This window comes from Aquarana catesbeiana, linkage group LG05, assembly GCF_042186555.1.
Source record: "Aquarana catesbeiana isolate 2022-GZ linkage group LG05, ASM4218655v1, whole genome shotgun sequence".
NCBI lineage: Eukaryota > Metazoa > Chordata > Amphibia > Anura > Ranidae > Aquarana > Aquarana catesbeiana.
The window spans coordinates 368263936-368280145 of record NC_133328.1 but is presented as its reverse complement, the minus strand read 5'-3'; the positions used below and the strand labels follow the sequence as shown (position 1 = coordinate 368280145).

At 39.7% G+C, this 16210-nt stretch overlaps 1 protein-coding gene across 3 annotated transcripts in view; it reads right to left on the bottom strand.

Annotated features, from left to right (window-relative positions):
• Positions 1 to 16210, bottom strand: part of MYLK4 (myosin light chain kinase family member 4) — a 236582-nt gene that overhangs the window by 42699 nt on the left and 177673 nt on the right. For all 3 annotated transcript variants that reach the window (XM_073630957.1, XM_073630958.1, XM_073630956.1), the window contains 3 exons: positions 11098 to 11474; positions 863 to 968; positions 629 to 722 (listed from right to left, as the gene is read on the bottom strand). In XM_073630957.1, the coding sequence (XP_073487058.1) occupies positions 629 to 722; positions 863 to 968; positions 11098 to 11474 (577 nt within the window). The remainder of the gene's footprint in view (positions 1 to 628; positions 723 to 862; positions 969 to 11097; positions 11475 to 16210) is intronic.

The following is a 16210-nucleotide window of genomic DNA, read 5'->3' as shown; positions in this document are numbered from 1 at the left end:
ACAATGTATACAAGAGTAGCTCTGCCCATCACTAGAGATCTCTATTGGATGACATATATTTCTATTCATAGCTATCAGATGCCTATAGTAAATTATGCTATTAAATAATTTCATGGTAATTAATCAACAGTTTACAGATAGACACACTTCTTTTCATCTTAAAGTATAGCTAAATGAGAAACTTTTTTTTTTTTTTTAGTTTTGGATAGAGGGGAGATGAATTAGAACACCTATCAGGTTTTATTGCTGTCTGTATACCCAATAGGGAGATTTACCCTCCCTACTTGTCCTGTTTACCATGTTCATTGAAAGTGAAAGTAAAAGAAAATTCTATATTTTGGGTTGTCCCCAGAAAAGTAATACAGTTAAATATTACAATGGGGACACTAGTACTGGTGACCTGGGGGTTCTCAAGAGATTCCCTAATTTGCAGAATTTCCTCTCACTTCCTGTTTGACTACGGGACAGAAAGTGAAGGGAAATCTCCCCAATGGAACAAAGATGGTAAAAATAAAACTTACAGTGGCTATAACCCTCCCTTACTCTATCCAAAATGAAAAAAAAAAAGTTTTGCCTATAATTCTACTTTAAAATTGTGCAACTGGTGCATTCTAGAAATTACACTGACCTTTTCTTTATGTCCTCTAACCTTAATGATTTTAGCCGCCAAGGTAAGTCCTGATGACTTTTCTGTGCATCTGTGTACTTGTCCAAATCTTCCACTGTAAATAAATGTAACACATTTTTCTCATATTTTAAAAAGCCCTCATAAAATTGCAGTCATTACTTCTACATAGTTGCTGATGTGATCAATAGTTTTTCTCACTTGAAATAGGAGAATATCACTTATCCTATTACTTACCCTCCCAGTAAATGTGCTGTTTCCACGGTATAATAACTATTAATCTGAGTATGTTTGGCAGAGACAATTCTGTGGTCGAAAGGGGCCGGAGGAGGAGGTGTGACATCTACAAGGGATTGAAAAGCAAATAGCATGTTATGGATGTAAAAGCCAGTAGAAGGCATTTCCGATAAGATATTAAAGGGCCACAAAACCATACAACACAAGTTCAATAAAACATTCCCATATTCATACAATGTAACATATAACGTTTTGTACATTTTCTCCTACAAAGAAATGTGATGCAGATTGCAGATTCTGTCAGTTGAAATTCCTAATAGGATTTAACTTTGTACAGCAAAATATGTCCCTAAACATGATAAATAACTTCACATAGTCCTTAACATGGTCAAGTAGATGTATGAATGTTAATAAAACCATTTTAGAAGCTAGACTATAATTTAGGTATGTTCATCTATTTAACATATAGGCAGGTGCAGTCTACTTTCTCCACAGCAGGTGGTGCTCTTCTCCTGTTGCTGGAGAGGAAGTCAGGAGGAACAAGGTTCCTTTATGGTTTCCTGCATCACTGGGGAAGCTATCCTATTGGATGCTGCCACCCCATGTGACTCAAGCAGCCATCTTGGGACATGCAGAGCCTGTTTAAGACCCTGGCTCCCGGGTTTTGGCACAGTTTGGTGAGTAGGCAGAGTAGGGACATGTACCCATTTGTGAGGGACAGTAATAGTGCTAGGGAAAGGTTCCTGACAAGGAGGGTAAGAGTTGGGCCTCATCTCTTCTGGACATTCTCCCTACAGGGGACCAGAAGGCCAGGCCACATTCAGTCCCCTTGCAACAGGCACTGTCATTCTGGCCTGGCTAGGTGGCTTTCCCTCCGGGTTTGTGGTAAACTGTTGCTGTATTTCTTCAACACAAGTTTATTGCACCTGCCTGTGTGTGAATTATTAACTACACACCAGGCTGCACCCCACCTACAAACATACTGAGACCAAACTAGCATAACAACTGTATGTTATTAAATTCAAAAAGCCAAGTAAAACCAGTGAGTGACCTGTACATTGCTCTGTAGCTAGAAGTTAATTAATTGTACCTAAAAAGTGCATTTAACCTGATCTGAATTCTCTGCAATTCTCTGCAACCTACATTCACAGAGCTCCTCAGTGAGATAATCTGCTTCCTGAATCCACACTGTCTAACTTTCTCCACTTTACAATCATTCGGATTCCAAACCTCCAAAGCACGTTTAAACATAATAAGAGGCTGTGAGAAACCTATTAAAGCAGTAGTAAACTCTTTTGTCTTAAAAAAAGAGGTCCTCCTGCAGGTTAATGTCATAATGTGCTAGCATGCATTGCATACTAGCACATTATGACAGACTTACCTGTAAAGCAGGTCCCTCCACCAATGCACTATCACCAGTGACAGAACTTCCATCCTTACCCAATCTTCCTTCCGGGTTCCTGTAATTTAAATGGACGGACCATGATAGCCTCATCCCTGTGCATGGGCGTCACAATAGTGGCATATATCTCTAAATGAGGGGCGCTCAGTCTTTTGAAGAGTGAGGGCCACTTAAATAATTTTGGTAACCAGTCGTGGCCACAATGAACTGTGCTGTTTTTGAAGCCCCCCCCCCCCCAAATGAGTTCTTACTGTCCTGAGCCCCCTATAAGGCTGCTTTCACGCTGATGTGCTGCGGTTTACCCGCACCACAGCTGCAGCACAGTGCACCTGTGGCTTTCATGCGGGTTAGCTACACTGAGCCATAGACTTCTATTACAGCTTGCGGGTGTGGTGCACTTTCTGAAAGTGCTGATAAACTTCTGCATTCAGTTTTGTGGATTAGCGTGAAAGCAGCCTAATAACCTTTTGTGCTAATATGCCCATTTTAAAAGTGCAGTGTATGTGGCTGCCTGCTTCCTCCGCTGCCGGTGCCGACTCCATGCACTCTGATGCTCTGCAATGGTGGCTCTGCAACCCGTTGATCATGATCTGTGCTTGCCAACCCACCATCCCAGAGCATGGGCATGCCTTTCCTGGTTTGAGGTCGTTTGCCATATCAGAGGGCTCTGTGGGCCATGGGTTGAGCACCTCTGCTCTAAATGGACGGCACACTTAACTGTATTCAGAGTGCAGTGTGCACGTGCCAGTGACGTCACCAGCTGCTACAAATGTAATTATCTCCTAAACGGTGCAGGTTAGTTTTTTGCCGCGATCAGCGGCCGTTTACCGTGATCCATGATGCGGACCCGGCAGTCACGGATGTGTTCAGGTGCACGCCCCAGGGGGTGTGCGAGAGCGGGATTCTGGGAGGACGTCACTGTATGCCATCCCAGGGTTATGCAACCGCCCTGTAGCCGTCATTCGGCTATGGGCCGGTTGTTAAGTGGTTAAATAAATAAGTAGTATCTGGTTGATTAGATAATGCCACACTGAAAAATTCTAATGCAGGGTTGGAATTACAAATTCATCTAAATCTTGCCAAATAAAATGTTATATGGCTGTTTAATGCAGTTAGTGAACAGCTTGTTGTGACCAAGATGTGAATGTTATATTTGTGATCAATCCGCCTAGCCATGAGTCATGGGAATGCACCACTGGATATTATGAGGATATTATGAGGACATATTACTTTCATGTTCCAATACACATTTAGACTTTAACAAAAAAATAAAATTTTGACTAACATAACAGAATTTCCCCGATTGCAAAACTCCGAAATGACTAATAACTATTTAATAAAACCTGTATGTTTCAACTTCTTATAACCAATTATCCAGTAACATTTGTTTTGCTTTCTCTTTTTTGTCTATATTCCTGTATACCACATTCAAAACTGCACAATCAATACTTTTTATTTAAGGGCTGAGGAGTAGGAGTAGGAATTAATCTCCTATAGAAAATTAATTAAAGCACATATCATGCAAAAACTTACAGTTTGGATAGAATAGTGAAGCATTGGAATACTTGTGAGGTTGCTGTCTATGTCCCCAGGTTTATTAAAGCTAATTGGGGGAATGGGGGAGGCGCAGTTTAAAGGACATAAAATATATCTGTGTTTTTTTCCTTGTTAATTTTGTATATTTTATTGATATTTTAATATTAATGTGATGGCACAACATTTTTTAATGCTCATTTTTTATTTTATACTTCCTTATGTGGGAAATATTTATTTTTATGAAAAGCTTTGCTAAAACAGTCCACATGGTAAAATTTAAGTCTCATTTTGACAAAATTTTGGCAAAGACAAAATCCGAAATTTTCCTGAAGCCAATCCACTCATTCAAAATCCTTATTTTTGGCCAAACAATAAACAGAATGATACAATTTGAATCCTGAACTTTGCTGCTTGATTCATTCATCTCTCTTCTAGCTGATCATACACCACTCCCCTCTGCAATCATCTCCACTGTCTGCCAGTTAATAAATACAGTTCAAATGTATATCTGAAGGATACAAGGTACTTTCCAGCATTGCTAATTTCTAGATAATACCCCCAGATAATTCCACCTTTCCCACTTACATCTTCATACTCTTCATCTTCGGGATGTCTTTTGAGTCACTTCTGTATTCTAGGATTTGCTCTCACAAGCTGTTTTGGCAATCTCCAATCCTTGAATCTTAAAGCACACTCTTAACTAAAGCATTTCATCTTAACTAAAATAATGCCTTAAGTCATTGATCCAGCACTACTTCCTTCTCTGCTATTCACCCTTGTTTATAGTATTTACATTGCGTAACTAACTGAAACAGGAGTAAATCATCAATAAGGATAATAAAATATGAACCACTAGTCTCACTGGGAAGTTTGCTTGTTATTCCCCATACACACGGTCGGACTTTGTTCGGACATTCCGACAACAAAATCCTAGGATTTTTTCCAACGGATGTTGGCTCAAACTTGTCTTGCATACACACGGTCACACAAAGTTGTCGGAAAATCCGATCATTCTGAACGCGGTGGCGTAAAACACGTACGTCGGGACTATAAACGGGTCAGTAGCCAATAGCTTTCATCTCTTTATTTATTCTGAGCATGCGTGGCACTTTGTCCGTCGGATTTGTGTACACACGATCGGAATTTCCGACAACGGATTTTGTTGTCGGAAAATTTTATATCCTTCTCTCAAACTTTGTGTGCCGGAAAATCCGATGGAAAATGTGTGATGGTGCCTACACACGGTCAGAATTTCCGACAACAAGGTCCTATCACACATTTTCTGTCGGAAAATCCGACCGTGTGTACGGGGCATTAGCAGGTACAGTTAGCTAGTCTGCCACCAGGTGGCTAGGTGCGTTTTAGGCCCCTTTTAGAGAAAACCTTCCTCTAGTGATATATAAATACCAGGGTGGGAGGAGCCAGTGAGTTGGGAGCCAAACACCTCAGGGCTATTATTGATGTAGTCAGCTGCTGCCAAGGGCCCTCCATGGAGCTGAAACTTTGGATGAGGTAGGTCAACACCCAGAAGGACTAGCTGTAGTCAACCTGACTATTTTATGGGCTGACATGAACTGTGAGAGGAATGCAAATGGCCTTTTGGGCCAGGCTAATGCCCCGTACACACGATCGGAACTTCCATCAGAAAAACCTTAAAATGTTTTCCGAAGGAATTCCGCTCAAGCTTGCCTTGCATACACACGGTCACACAAAAGTTCTTTGAACTTTCGACCATCAAGAACGCGGTGTCGTACAACACTACGATGAGCCGAGAAAATGAAGTTCAATGCTTCCAAGCATGCGTCCAATTGTTTCCGAGCATGCGTAGGAATTATGCGTATCGGAATTGCAATAGGAACTTTTTCCGTCGGAAAAATAGAGAACCTGCTCTCAATCTTTTGCTGGTGGAAATTCCACCAGCAAAAGTCTGATGGAGCATACACACGGTCGGAATTTCCGACCAAATCTCACATCGGACTTTTGCTGGCAGAATTTCTGATTGTGTGTATAAGTGTCCTCTGAAGTGAGTACTAGTACACCTGGGTATAAGTGTGTCATCGGAGAGCATGTCTGGCTGGGTAGAGCTATACATATACAGTGGGGAAAATAATTATTTGATCCCCTGCAGATCTAGCAAATTTGCCCACTTACAAAGAAATTAAGGGTCTATAATTTTTTTTATCATAGGTGTATTTTAAATGATAGAGACAGAATATCAACCAAAAATCCAGAAAAAAAGAACACATAAAACAAATGCTATAAATTAAAGTGGTTGTAAACCCACTTTTTGGACTTCTACCTATAGGTAAGCCTAGAATAAGGCTTACCTATAGGTAGTGGAAATATCTCCTAAACGTGCGCCGTTTAGGAGATATTTCACTTGTAGTCCGCCGGAAATTCCAATGGCGCATGCGCAGGGAAGAAACGAAACTAAGTGCCGTTTCTTCCCTAGCCTATGCCGTTAATCACGACTCCCGTGCGCATGCGCGGGAGTGACGTCACGCGGCTCTGGCAAATCACAGAGACAGAATCCGCGGCCCGGAAGGAAGAGGGCCAGAAGATGGATGCTGCCCACACAGGGGACATCGCTGGATTCTTTTGCAGGTAAGTGGCACATAATGGGCTAGTATGCGATGCATACTAGCCCATTATGCTTTTCATTTGCAGGCTGCAGCAGCGGGCAAAAGAGGAAGTAAAACCCATCAGGGTTTACTTCCTCTTTAAGTTGCAGTTCAGTGAGTAAAATAAGTATTTGGTCCCCAAACAAAACATGAATTAGTACTTGGTGGAGAAACCCTTGTTGGCAAGCACAGAGGTAAAACATTTCTTGTAGTTGGTGACCAGGTTTGCACACATCTCAAGAGGGATTTTGGTCCACTCCACTCTATACAGATCTCTAAATCCTTGAGGTTTCTTGGCTGTCGATTGGTAACTCGAAGTTTCAACTCCCCCCATCCATTCATTTTCTATAGGATTAAGGTCTGGAGACTGGATAGGCCACTCCATGACCTTAATGTGCTTCTTCTTGAACCACTCCTTTGTTGTCTTGGCGGTATGTTTTGGGTCATTGTCATGCTGAAAGACCCACCCATGACCCATCTTCAGTATTCTGACTGAGGGAAGAAGGTTCTCATCCAATATTTTACATTACATGGCCCCATCCATTGGCCCCTCAATGCGGCAAAGTTGGTCTGTACCTTTAGCAGAGAAACAGCCCTATAGCATAATTTTTCCACCTCCGTGCTTGACTGTAGGGATAATGTTCTTAGGGTCATAGTCAGCATTTTTCTTCCTCCACACACGGCGAGTCCCCCTCCTCAAGAAGGCACATGTACAGTCATGCCAATGAACATCAAAATGATTCAGAGAAGGATTGGGAGAAAGTGCTGTGGTCAGATGAGCATTAACTGGACTCGCAGTGTTTGGAGGAAGATAAATGCTAACTATAATGACACTAAGAACACCATCCATATAGTCAAGCAAGGAGGTGGAAGCATGATGCTTTGGGGCTGTTTCTCTGCTAAAGGTACAGGCCAACTTTGCCACATTGAGGGGCCATATGTTGTAAAATCTTGGATGAGAACCTTCTTTCCTCAGCCAGAACACTGAAGATGGGTCGTGGATGGGTCTTCCAGCATTACAATAATCCAAAACATACCACCAAGGCAACAAAGAAGTGGCTCAAGAAGAAGCACATTAGGGTCATGACGTGGCCTAGCCAGTCTCCAGACCTTAATCCTATAGAAAATGAATGGAGGGAGCGGAAACTTCGAGTTGACAAGAGACAACCAAGAAACCCTAAGGATTTAGAGAAGATCTGTAAAGAAGAGTGGACCAAAATCCCTCCTGAGATGTGTGTCAACCTGGTCACCAACTACAAGAAATGTCTTACCTCCAACAAGGTTTTCTCCACCAAGTACTAAGTCATGTTTTGCTTGGGGATCAAATACTTATTTTACTCACTGAACTTCAACTTAATTTATAGCATTTGTTTTATGTGTTTTTTTCTGGATTTATGGTTGATATTCTGTCTCTATCATTTAAAATACATCTATGATAACAATTATAGACCCTTCATTTCTTTGTAAGAGGGGAAACTTACAAAATCTGCAGGGGATCAAAAAAATATTTTTCGCCACTGTATATATTTTCTAAATGTATTTTATCAGTACCCCATTCTACTATTACGTGAATCATATCAGTTAAAAATAAAAGTCATCAAGCAGCACTAAGCCTGCTTTGACCGGTGGAAGAAGCTTGGTAAAAAATGTCCCGTGGCACAACAGTTTGATGGCATAGTTCAGCGTTTCTCAACCGAGGTGCCGCAAAGAGCCCTTAGGGGTGCCGTGGATAAAGGACAAAAAAATCCATTTTTGTTAACTCCGCTATACAGAGAGGAGGAAGAGAGCACAGTCCACACCTTCTACAGACTCTCTCCTCCTTTCTGACGCTATCTATACTCCTGTTGGCAATCCAGAATGCCGTATGGGCCGACTGTCTCCGTCCTGCCAACTGATGACATCATCAGTTGCTAAGAACAGGTCGAGCGGCCCTCACAGCTTTCTGGATTGCCGACAGGAGTATAGATAGCAGCACAGAGAAGGAGAGAGTTGGGAGGAGGAGTGGGCTGTGTTCTCTTCCTGCTCTCTGAATAATGGAGTGAGAAACGCCACCCTTCGTCTCTCTCTTCCTCTCTGCTGCTGTCAATACTCCTGTAGTGATGAGAGGTTTTATGTTAGGAGGGGGCATTTGGATGGGGAAGGAGGAACAGAATTTGTGCTAGAAGGGTGAATATGAGAGGGGGGATTTGGGAGGAGGAATGTGTGCTATGAAAGGGTTTGGTTGGTGTATTTGTGCTAGGAGAGGGGATTTGTGCTAGCAGAATGGACTTGGTGGGGGGAAGGAGTTACAAACTCTGCCTCACAAACTCCATTTTAAGGCTTGCTCACATCAGGTGTAGTGCAGTAACATGTGCGAAATCACATGTTTTCCCACACTGCACAAAAATGTGCTACCTTTTGCACTGTTAATGGAACCCACATGCATCTAGCAAATTTGCTCTAGATTGCACTAGTTTGCACCCGCTAAAGAACATAGTACCGTAGTACTATGAGTCTTGGTGCAGCGTGATTTTAAAAATCATGCTGGCAACTTTTTTCTGTTTCACACAAATAGAGCAGCCTATTAAACAACACAATTTGTGGGAATGCGCAAAAAAGGGCACATGTTCGGACGCACCTCTTGGTGTGAATGAGCTCTCAGACTGGTGTGCGCCGAGATTGTGCACAATTCTAAAGGGTGCCTTGACTGAAAAAAGGTTGAGAAACACTGATTTAGCTATACGATTCTAGAGGACCCTGGAGGAATGGCAATGTGAATTTTTTATAAATAGACCCCAAGTGTATTCTTCTTAATATTCTTTGTCATAATCTATTGGTTGCTAAAACTGGCTTAACTTAATTTAAAATACAGGCACATGTAGCACTTCACCTGTACCATTACTGTATAAAACAGAATTTCTCAACCAGGGTTCCTCCAGAGATGGCTAGGGGTTGCTTGAGCTGTGGCTGATTTACCTCTTGTTTGATGGTGCCTACATACTTCTGAGCCAATGCCACTTGGAGGAGCCAGTGGTATGACACCAATGATCTTTATAGCTCTCTGTAAGAGGGCCATTCTTACCACCACTGTAAAAAAATGGCATTCTTCTTACTGACCACCAAAGTAAGGGGCATTGTTCCCACTGACCCCCAATTAATTGGTTTTATCAGGGGTTCCCCGAGACCTGAAAATTATTTTAAGGGTTCCCCTGGGGTAAGGAGGTTGAGAAAGGCTGGTATAAAGCTTGTTTTGTAGACAGGATTGGGAATGTCTTTGGATTTATTTTTAACATCTAATAATGAGACACCCTTTGCCTATATTATAAAAAGCAGGGTATTCAGAAAGAAAAAAAAACACATGTTATACTGTATATGTATTTGCTATAAAAGCAAAACTTAGCCACAAATAAATCAATAAGGCATATTAATGGTATTGTATAAGAAACAACTTCATGTAACAGTTCCAATATAGCAGGGCCAAGTCTTTAGCATTAACTTTTTGTATACTTTCTTTTGCTCATTTTTGACATATTGTATGCAAATTGTACAAACAGTGTAAATAATATTGATAGTTCAAATAGGCTTTACCCACTTGCCGACCATGTTACTCAGATATACTGCGGCACAATGGCACTCCTGGGCGAAATCCCGTACGGGTACATCCTACCCGTTTTCGGCCACCAGAGGGCCTGCTGCACGGCGGGGGCCGGTTGCGCAATCGCGTGCATGAGTGCTAGCATGGGGATTTGTGTGTGTAAACACAAAAATCCCTGTGCTGTCAGAAGAGAGGAGCCATATAGTTTCTTCCCTCTAAGGAAAAATGACATGGCTCCTCTCCTAGTCACTCCCATCCCCACACATTTAGAACATGCTGAGGGAACACGCATTTAACCCCTGGAACGCCCCCTAGTGTTAAACCCTTCCTTGCCAGTGACATTTACACATCAATCAGTGCATTTTTATAGCACTGATCGCTGTATAAATGCCAATGGTCCCAAAAAAAAGTGTCAAAAGTCTCTAATCTGTCCATCACGATGTTGCAGTACTGCTAAAAATCGCAGATCACCGCCATTACTAGTAAAAAAAAATTATAAAAATGCCTTAAATCTTTCCCATAGTTTGCAGACCCTATAACTTTTGCGCAAACCAATCAATATATGCTTATTGCGATTTTTTTTACCAAAAATATGAAGAATATATATTGGCCTAAACTGTCCAAAATTAGTTTTTTTAAAAACTTTTGGGGATATTTATTATAGCAAAAAGTAAAAAATATTGTTTTTTTTTGTTTTCTTTCAAAATTGTCGTTCCTTCTTTGTTTATAGCGCAAAAAATAAAAACCGCAGAGGTGATGAAATACCACCAAAAGAAAGCTCTATTTGTGGGAAAAAAAGGACGCAAATTTCTTTTGGGTACAGCGTCGAACGACCGTGCAATTGTCAGTTAAAGTGACACAGTGCCAAATTCTAAAAAGTGCTCTGGTCAGGAAGGGGGTAAAATCTTCCGGGGCTGAAGCGGTTAAAGCCCTGCTATAGGGACAATAAGACTGCCAGAAGCAGAGCAATCCACCAGAAGCTAAGCATTAGCAATGACTGTAAGTATGAGCATAGGCCTTGCGCTTCTGCTTTGCACTGGTTCCAGGATAAAGGTTATGTTGGGCATCATAGACATGTTCTGCACTAAATATTGTTTCTTACCAAGAAACAAGGACAGATCTTCTTTCTTTAATTTGGTTTGTTTTTTAACTCCAGCACTTTGGCGTGTCTGCTCATTAATGATCAAGTTTTGTGTTTTTTCTTCAGTGTGTTGGATACTGGTGATATCCTCTGTGTCTAGTTTGCTTTTTTTGTTGTCTTCTTTAGTGTCCACTTCATCAGTTACCCTCCTCTTACTGTTACAGCTTAGTTCCTGGTTGATGTCACCATTCTGAGAAAATTCCTCCAAAGTTTCTTCTTCTTCTTCTTCTTCTTCTTCTTCTTCTTCTTCTTCTTCTTCTTCTTCTCCTTCTTCTTCTTCTTCTTCATCATTGTCCTCTTCTATGGATAGCGCCTGTGCATCCTCTTCATTCTTCTCACTAAAACATATATGTATTTTCAATTCAATATATTGCAACTTTTCAGAACAGAGCTAATATGGTTTCTGGTGACTAAAGGTGGTCATTCATGCACAATATATAAAAAAGTAAACAGTGGGAGTTATTTACTAAAGAAGCCAAGTATGTTCATTTAGCTGGCCAATTGGCCATATACTGATAGATTTTTTTTTCAGCCAGCAGCCTGAACGTAAAAACATTGAACAGATTCCTCCAGCCATGCTAACAGCGTGGATCAAGGAATCCTCCTACCAGGCTGTCAGAATACCAGAAAAAGTGAACCACTATGTAAATACATGCTTTGAGTTTATTTCTGTTGACTCCTGGCTATTTCATTTTTAAATCCAGATGTATATTGCCACTATGCATAATACATTCTAAATATAGAAAATGTGTGGAACAAAAACAATGGCATTGATGTAATGAGGGAGGCATGGGCCAGAGAGGGGAAATATGCCCTACTGGGAGCTTCGCTATGGCAATTCAACGTAAGAAGGCTCTTCTGTTAAATTCAGCTTCAAAAGATGAACCTAGCCTTTAATCATCCAGTCATTTACAAGCAAAAATAAAACATTTTTGGTTTTCCTCACATATGATTGGATATTCTTTGCAAATTTTGACCTTAAAATCATTGCTAAGTTTTTATTGCTAAATGTGACAAAATTCTAACAAGCATTTCCTATTGACAACAATTACATGGAAAAAATTGCAACATTGTGAAAAATATTTAAATAAAAGTCAATATAATGCTGTGAATTCACAAACTATCACAGTTACAAAAACTGGCGCTACATTAAAGAGTTGTTAAAACCTGTGAAATAGTTTGACCTTTTTGGGGTTATATCAAGTGCAAAAATTTGCAATCATGGATTTTGCCTGTAATATATGTTTCTAGATTTTCTAGATGAAAATGATTTTAATGTAGATGAGTTTAGTCAAGTCAGGTCTTAGTGTATGAAATACAGTATGTGATTTAGGAATCACAGCACTCTTATGCCCCGTACACACGATCAGATTTTCCTACAACAAAACCGTGGATTTGGACATACACACGGTCACACAAATGTTGGCCCAAAATTCCAAACGTGAGAACACGGTGATGTACAAGACATACAACGAGCCGAGAAAAAGGAAGTTCAATAGCCAATGCAGCTCCTCCTGCTTGATTCCAAGCATGCATGAACTTTTGTGCGACGGACTTGGGTATACACGATCGGACTTTCCGACAACACATTTGTGGGTGGAAATTCTGACAGCAAATGTTCGATGGAGCATACACACGGTCTGACTTTCCGACAACAAGCTCACATCCAACATTTGTTGTCGGAAAATCCCATCGTGTGTACGGGGCATCAGTATGTTACGTTATGAAAAAAAAAACACACAACTAAGTTCTATCAGTGTGTCTGCTAAGGCAAGAGATGGTCTACAAAGAAGATACATTTATGATATCTTGCATAATAACTATGATTTTAAAGGGTAACTCCACTTTCATGGAAAAAAAATAGCAAAAAAAAAAAAAAATGATAGAGCATATACAATTGCGACTCAAGTCATATTGTAATGTAATGTTATTTAAAATTACCTTTCCTTTTCAATCTACAGCTCTGTAATTTTCTGTAAAGTGCAATGCAATATGGCTACCTGGAGTTGTTCTATACACAGATTATGTACAGAACGACCCCTAGAAACATAATTTCCTGCGTGTGCGATTGGCACACTAAATTTCCCAGAAGTCTGTCATTTTTGGTGAGATACTCCCAAAAGGATATTGCATCTAAAGGGATATTGAATTAAGAGTATAGCCTCATATAGAAGTTTTTAATTCAAAAGTAACAAAGTACCATCATCCAAATTAATATACAGAGAAAAGGGATGAGAATGGAAGAAAAGGACAGTATTGAGGCTCTCCATGAATCTATTCACAGACTCAAAAAAATGTGATGGACTATCTCGGTACTAATAACAAACTATATAAATCATATAAAAAACTATTTATTACATTAAAAAAATTACATACAGGGTGCATTAAAACAACAATTTAGAAAAGATCATTTTTCAAAAAGCAAATACTCATGGTTCCTCCCAAAATTAAAACAACAATTTAGAAAAGATTATTTTTCAAAAAGCAAATACTCAGGGTTCCCCCGAAAAGTATCTCCTAGATAGATACTTTTCGGGGGAACCCTGAGTATTTGCTTTTTGAAAAATAATCTTTTCTAAATTGTTGTTTTAATGTACCCTTTATGTCATTATTTTATGTAATAAATAGTTTTTTATATGATTTATATCATTTGTTATTAATACCGAAATAGTCCATCACATTTTTGAGTCTGTGAATAGATTCATGGACAAACCTCAGCAACTGTCCATGTCTAAAGGGATGCAGACCCTGCAATTTTCCTCATCAGAGCCCTGCAAGTGCAGCACTTACTTACCACTTACCACATAGACACAGACAAACAAACAGGGTTCTCATCAAATAAGCGAAAGGTAGAAATCTGCTACAAAGTTTGTTAAAATTCTTGCAATGTACATAGATCATCCAAGAGGGATGTTTTTTCTCAACAAAAGTGGAGTTACTCTTTAAATTACTTAAAAAACTATCAGGCTATATGAAAATAATTTAGAAAACATGCTGCCTTCTATAGTATATTTTAGCATTTTTTTTTTATCAGAAAAATCAAATGCCACAACAGTTCTGGCTTTCACAGAAGACCATCTTGGATCTGGATTTTGCTTGGGCAGCATAATATTTTACAGCATTCAATATGGCCAAAATTCTCAGACTAAGATTTCCTAGTGTTGGCAGTTATTTAAGCTATTGTGAACTCAGTTTCATAAGCAAGTATAGCTACTTATATATATTCAACCCTGAAAGTAGGAGTATTTTTATAGTAGTTGCATAAAAATAGTATAAGGTAAATACTGTCTTTGATTAATTGTTTTCTTAAACTCCTGTTGCATTATGGCAGTTTTTGTTTTAAGAATATCAACATATAGTCCATTTATTAAGCCTCTTTTGCATGGCATGTTTATATCAACAGAAAATGAGAATAGTAGCCAATAGTACTTATGTTAGTAGCTAATGTTCTCAATGTTAATGTAATGAGCACTTGTTAAACAAGTCTGGTGCCTATAACAGCATGAGAGATAATATTCATGTCTACTCCAAGTCCATAAGATATCCATGTAACACTGTACAAGAGATGCCTTACAGTCTCCCACTTACAGTAGCAATAACATTGATGCCTATATAAACAAACCGCATTGTTTTGCTTGGCTTTGAATTATCAAGATGAAAATCCAGTTCCAGTAGGAGAAAACATGATGAGGTTTAGAATATATGCATCAAAAATACTCAGACAACAAGATTGTATTCTTTGTGCTTTAAAGGGATTTTCCATTTTAAACCAAAAAAGGATTTCTGCTTCAGATTCCCTCCTACAGTCCCAGCAGCAACTACCCATCTGTTGCTGGCTGGGTCCAATTTTTTTTTTAGAATTTTTAGCATGATTATCACCCAACGGACAGGAATTGTAACAATCTACTTTTTATCTAATATCAGGGACATGGATGCCCAAGGGCATTGATATAAAACTCACAACCTATTTGCTAATTCGTAATTTGTATTACAGTTGGTTCTTTATACCCCCCCCCCCCCCCCCCCAGAGAATTTGTATTATAGTTGGTTCTTTGTACCCCCACAAGAAATCTATTACATATAAACCCTTAGACTTTATTTTGGAAATGTGCATTTTGTGAAACTGGAGTTGCACATTAACTTCCCTGGCGGTATGATTATTTCATATTTTTGATGCTGAAAGCAGTACCATTATTTTGCATGGAAATTTGGCGTTTTATATTGTAGGCCTGTAATTCTTAGGAATAACACACTTAAATCTGTCCAGACAAGAGTCTAGTAGACATCTCGGGTATGAGAAAGTTTGAAACACGAAATCATAAATTATAATATAATAAATAACTATAAATAATTATACCAAATAATAATATAATAATAATACAAATTATTCAATAATGTAATTAAATCAAAAACACTGAAATTTGCTCAGTTGCAGAGTTGTCACTGTCATTACTTTTCAGTGTTTGATGACGGATCTCCCCACATAACACTATCGCTCAATTCTGCAAGTGATTCTAATTTATTATCGTTGTTTTCTAGCCGGTCTAAAACCCCTTTTGATGTAAAGGGACGGTTTTGGTTGCTATAGACAATCTCCAGTTTCCAGGCAGAAAGAACAGTTTTTATAATATAAAACTGCATACAGGGCACTGGACAAACCACTAGGGACAAAAGGGAGGTGAAATAATTTCATACAGTAATGTAATATGTAAAATGTTTCACTTTTTGAATTTTGTGCCGTTCTCTGCCCCCATGCGTCGCAACGCTCGCAGGGAACAGAGCCCGGCTCCGTGATGAATCGAGCGGAGGACGAGCCGCTCACACTGCAGGGAGACATTGCAGGATCCTTGTGACAAGGTAAGTAAGCTCTTCCCGGATCCTGCGATGCGATCCCGAGTCTGGCTCGGGGTTACCGCTTTTGGTTCTGAAATTCCACACCGAGCCAGACTCTGGAATACCGCCAGGAAGGTTAAATGTATCAACCCATTGACCAATCGTTTCCACATTTCAGATTAACCACTTGCCACCCCAGCACAGTACATTTACTGCGGTGGGGTGGCAGATGCAGGCTCAG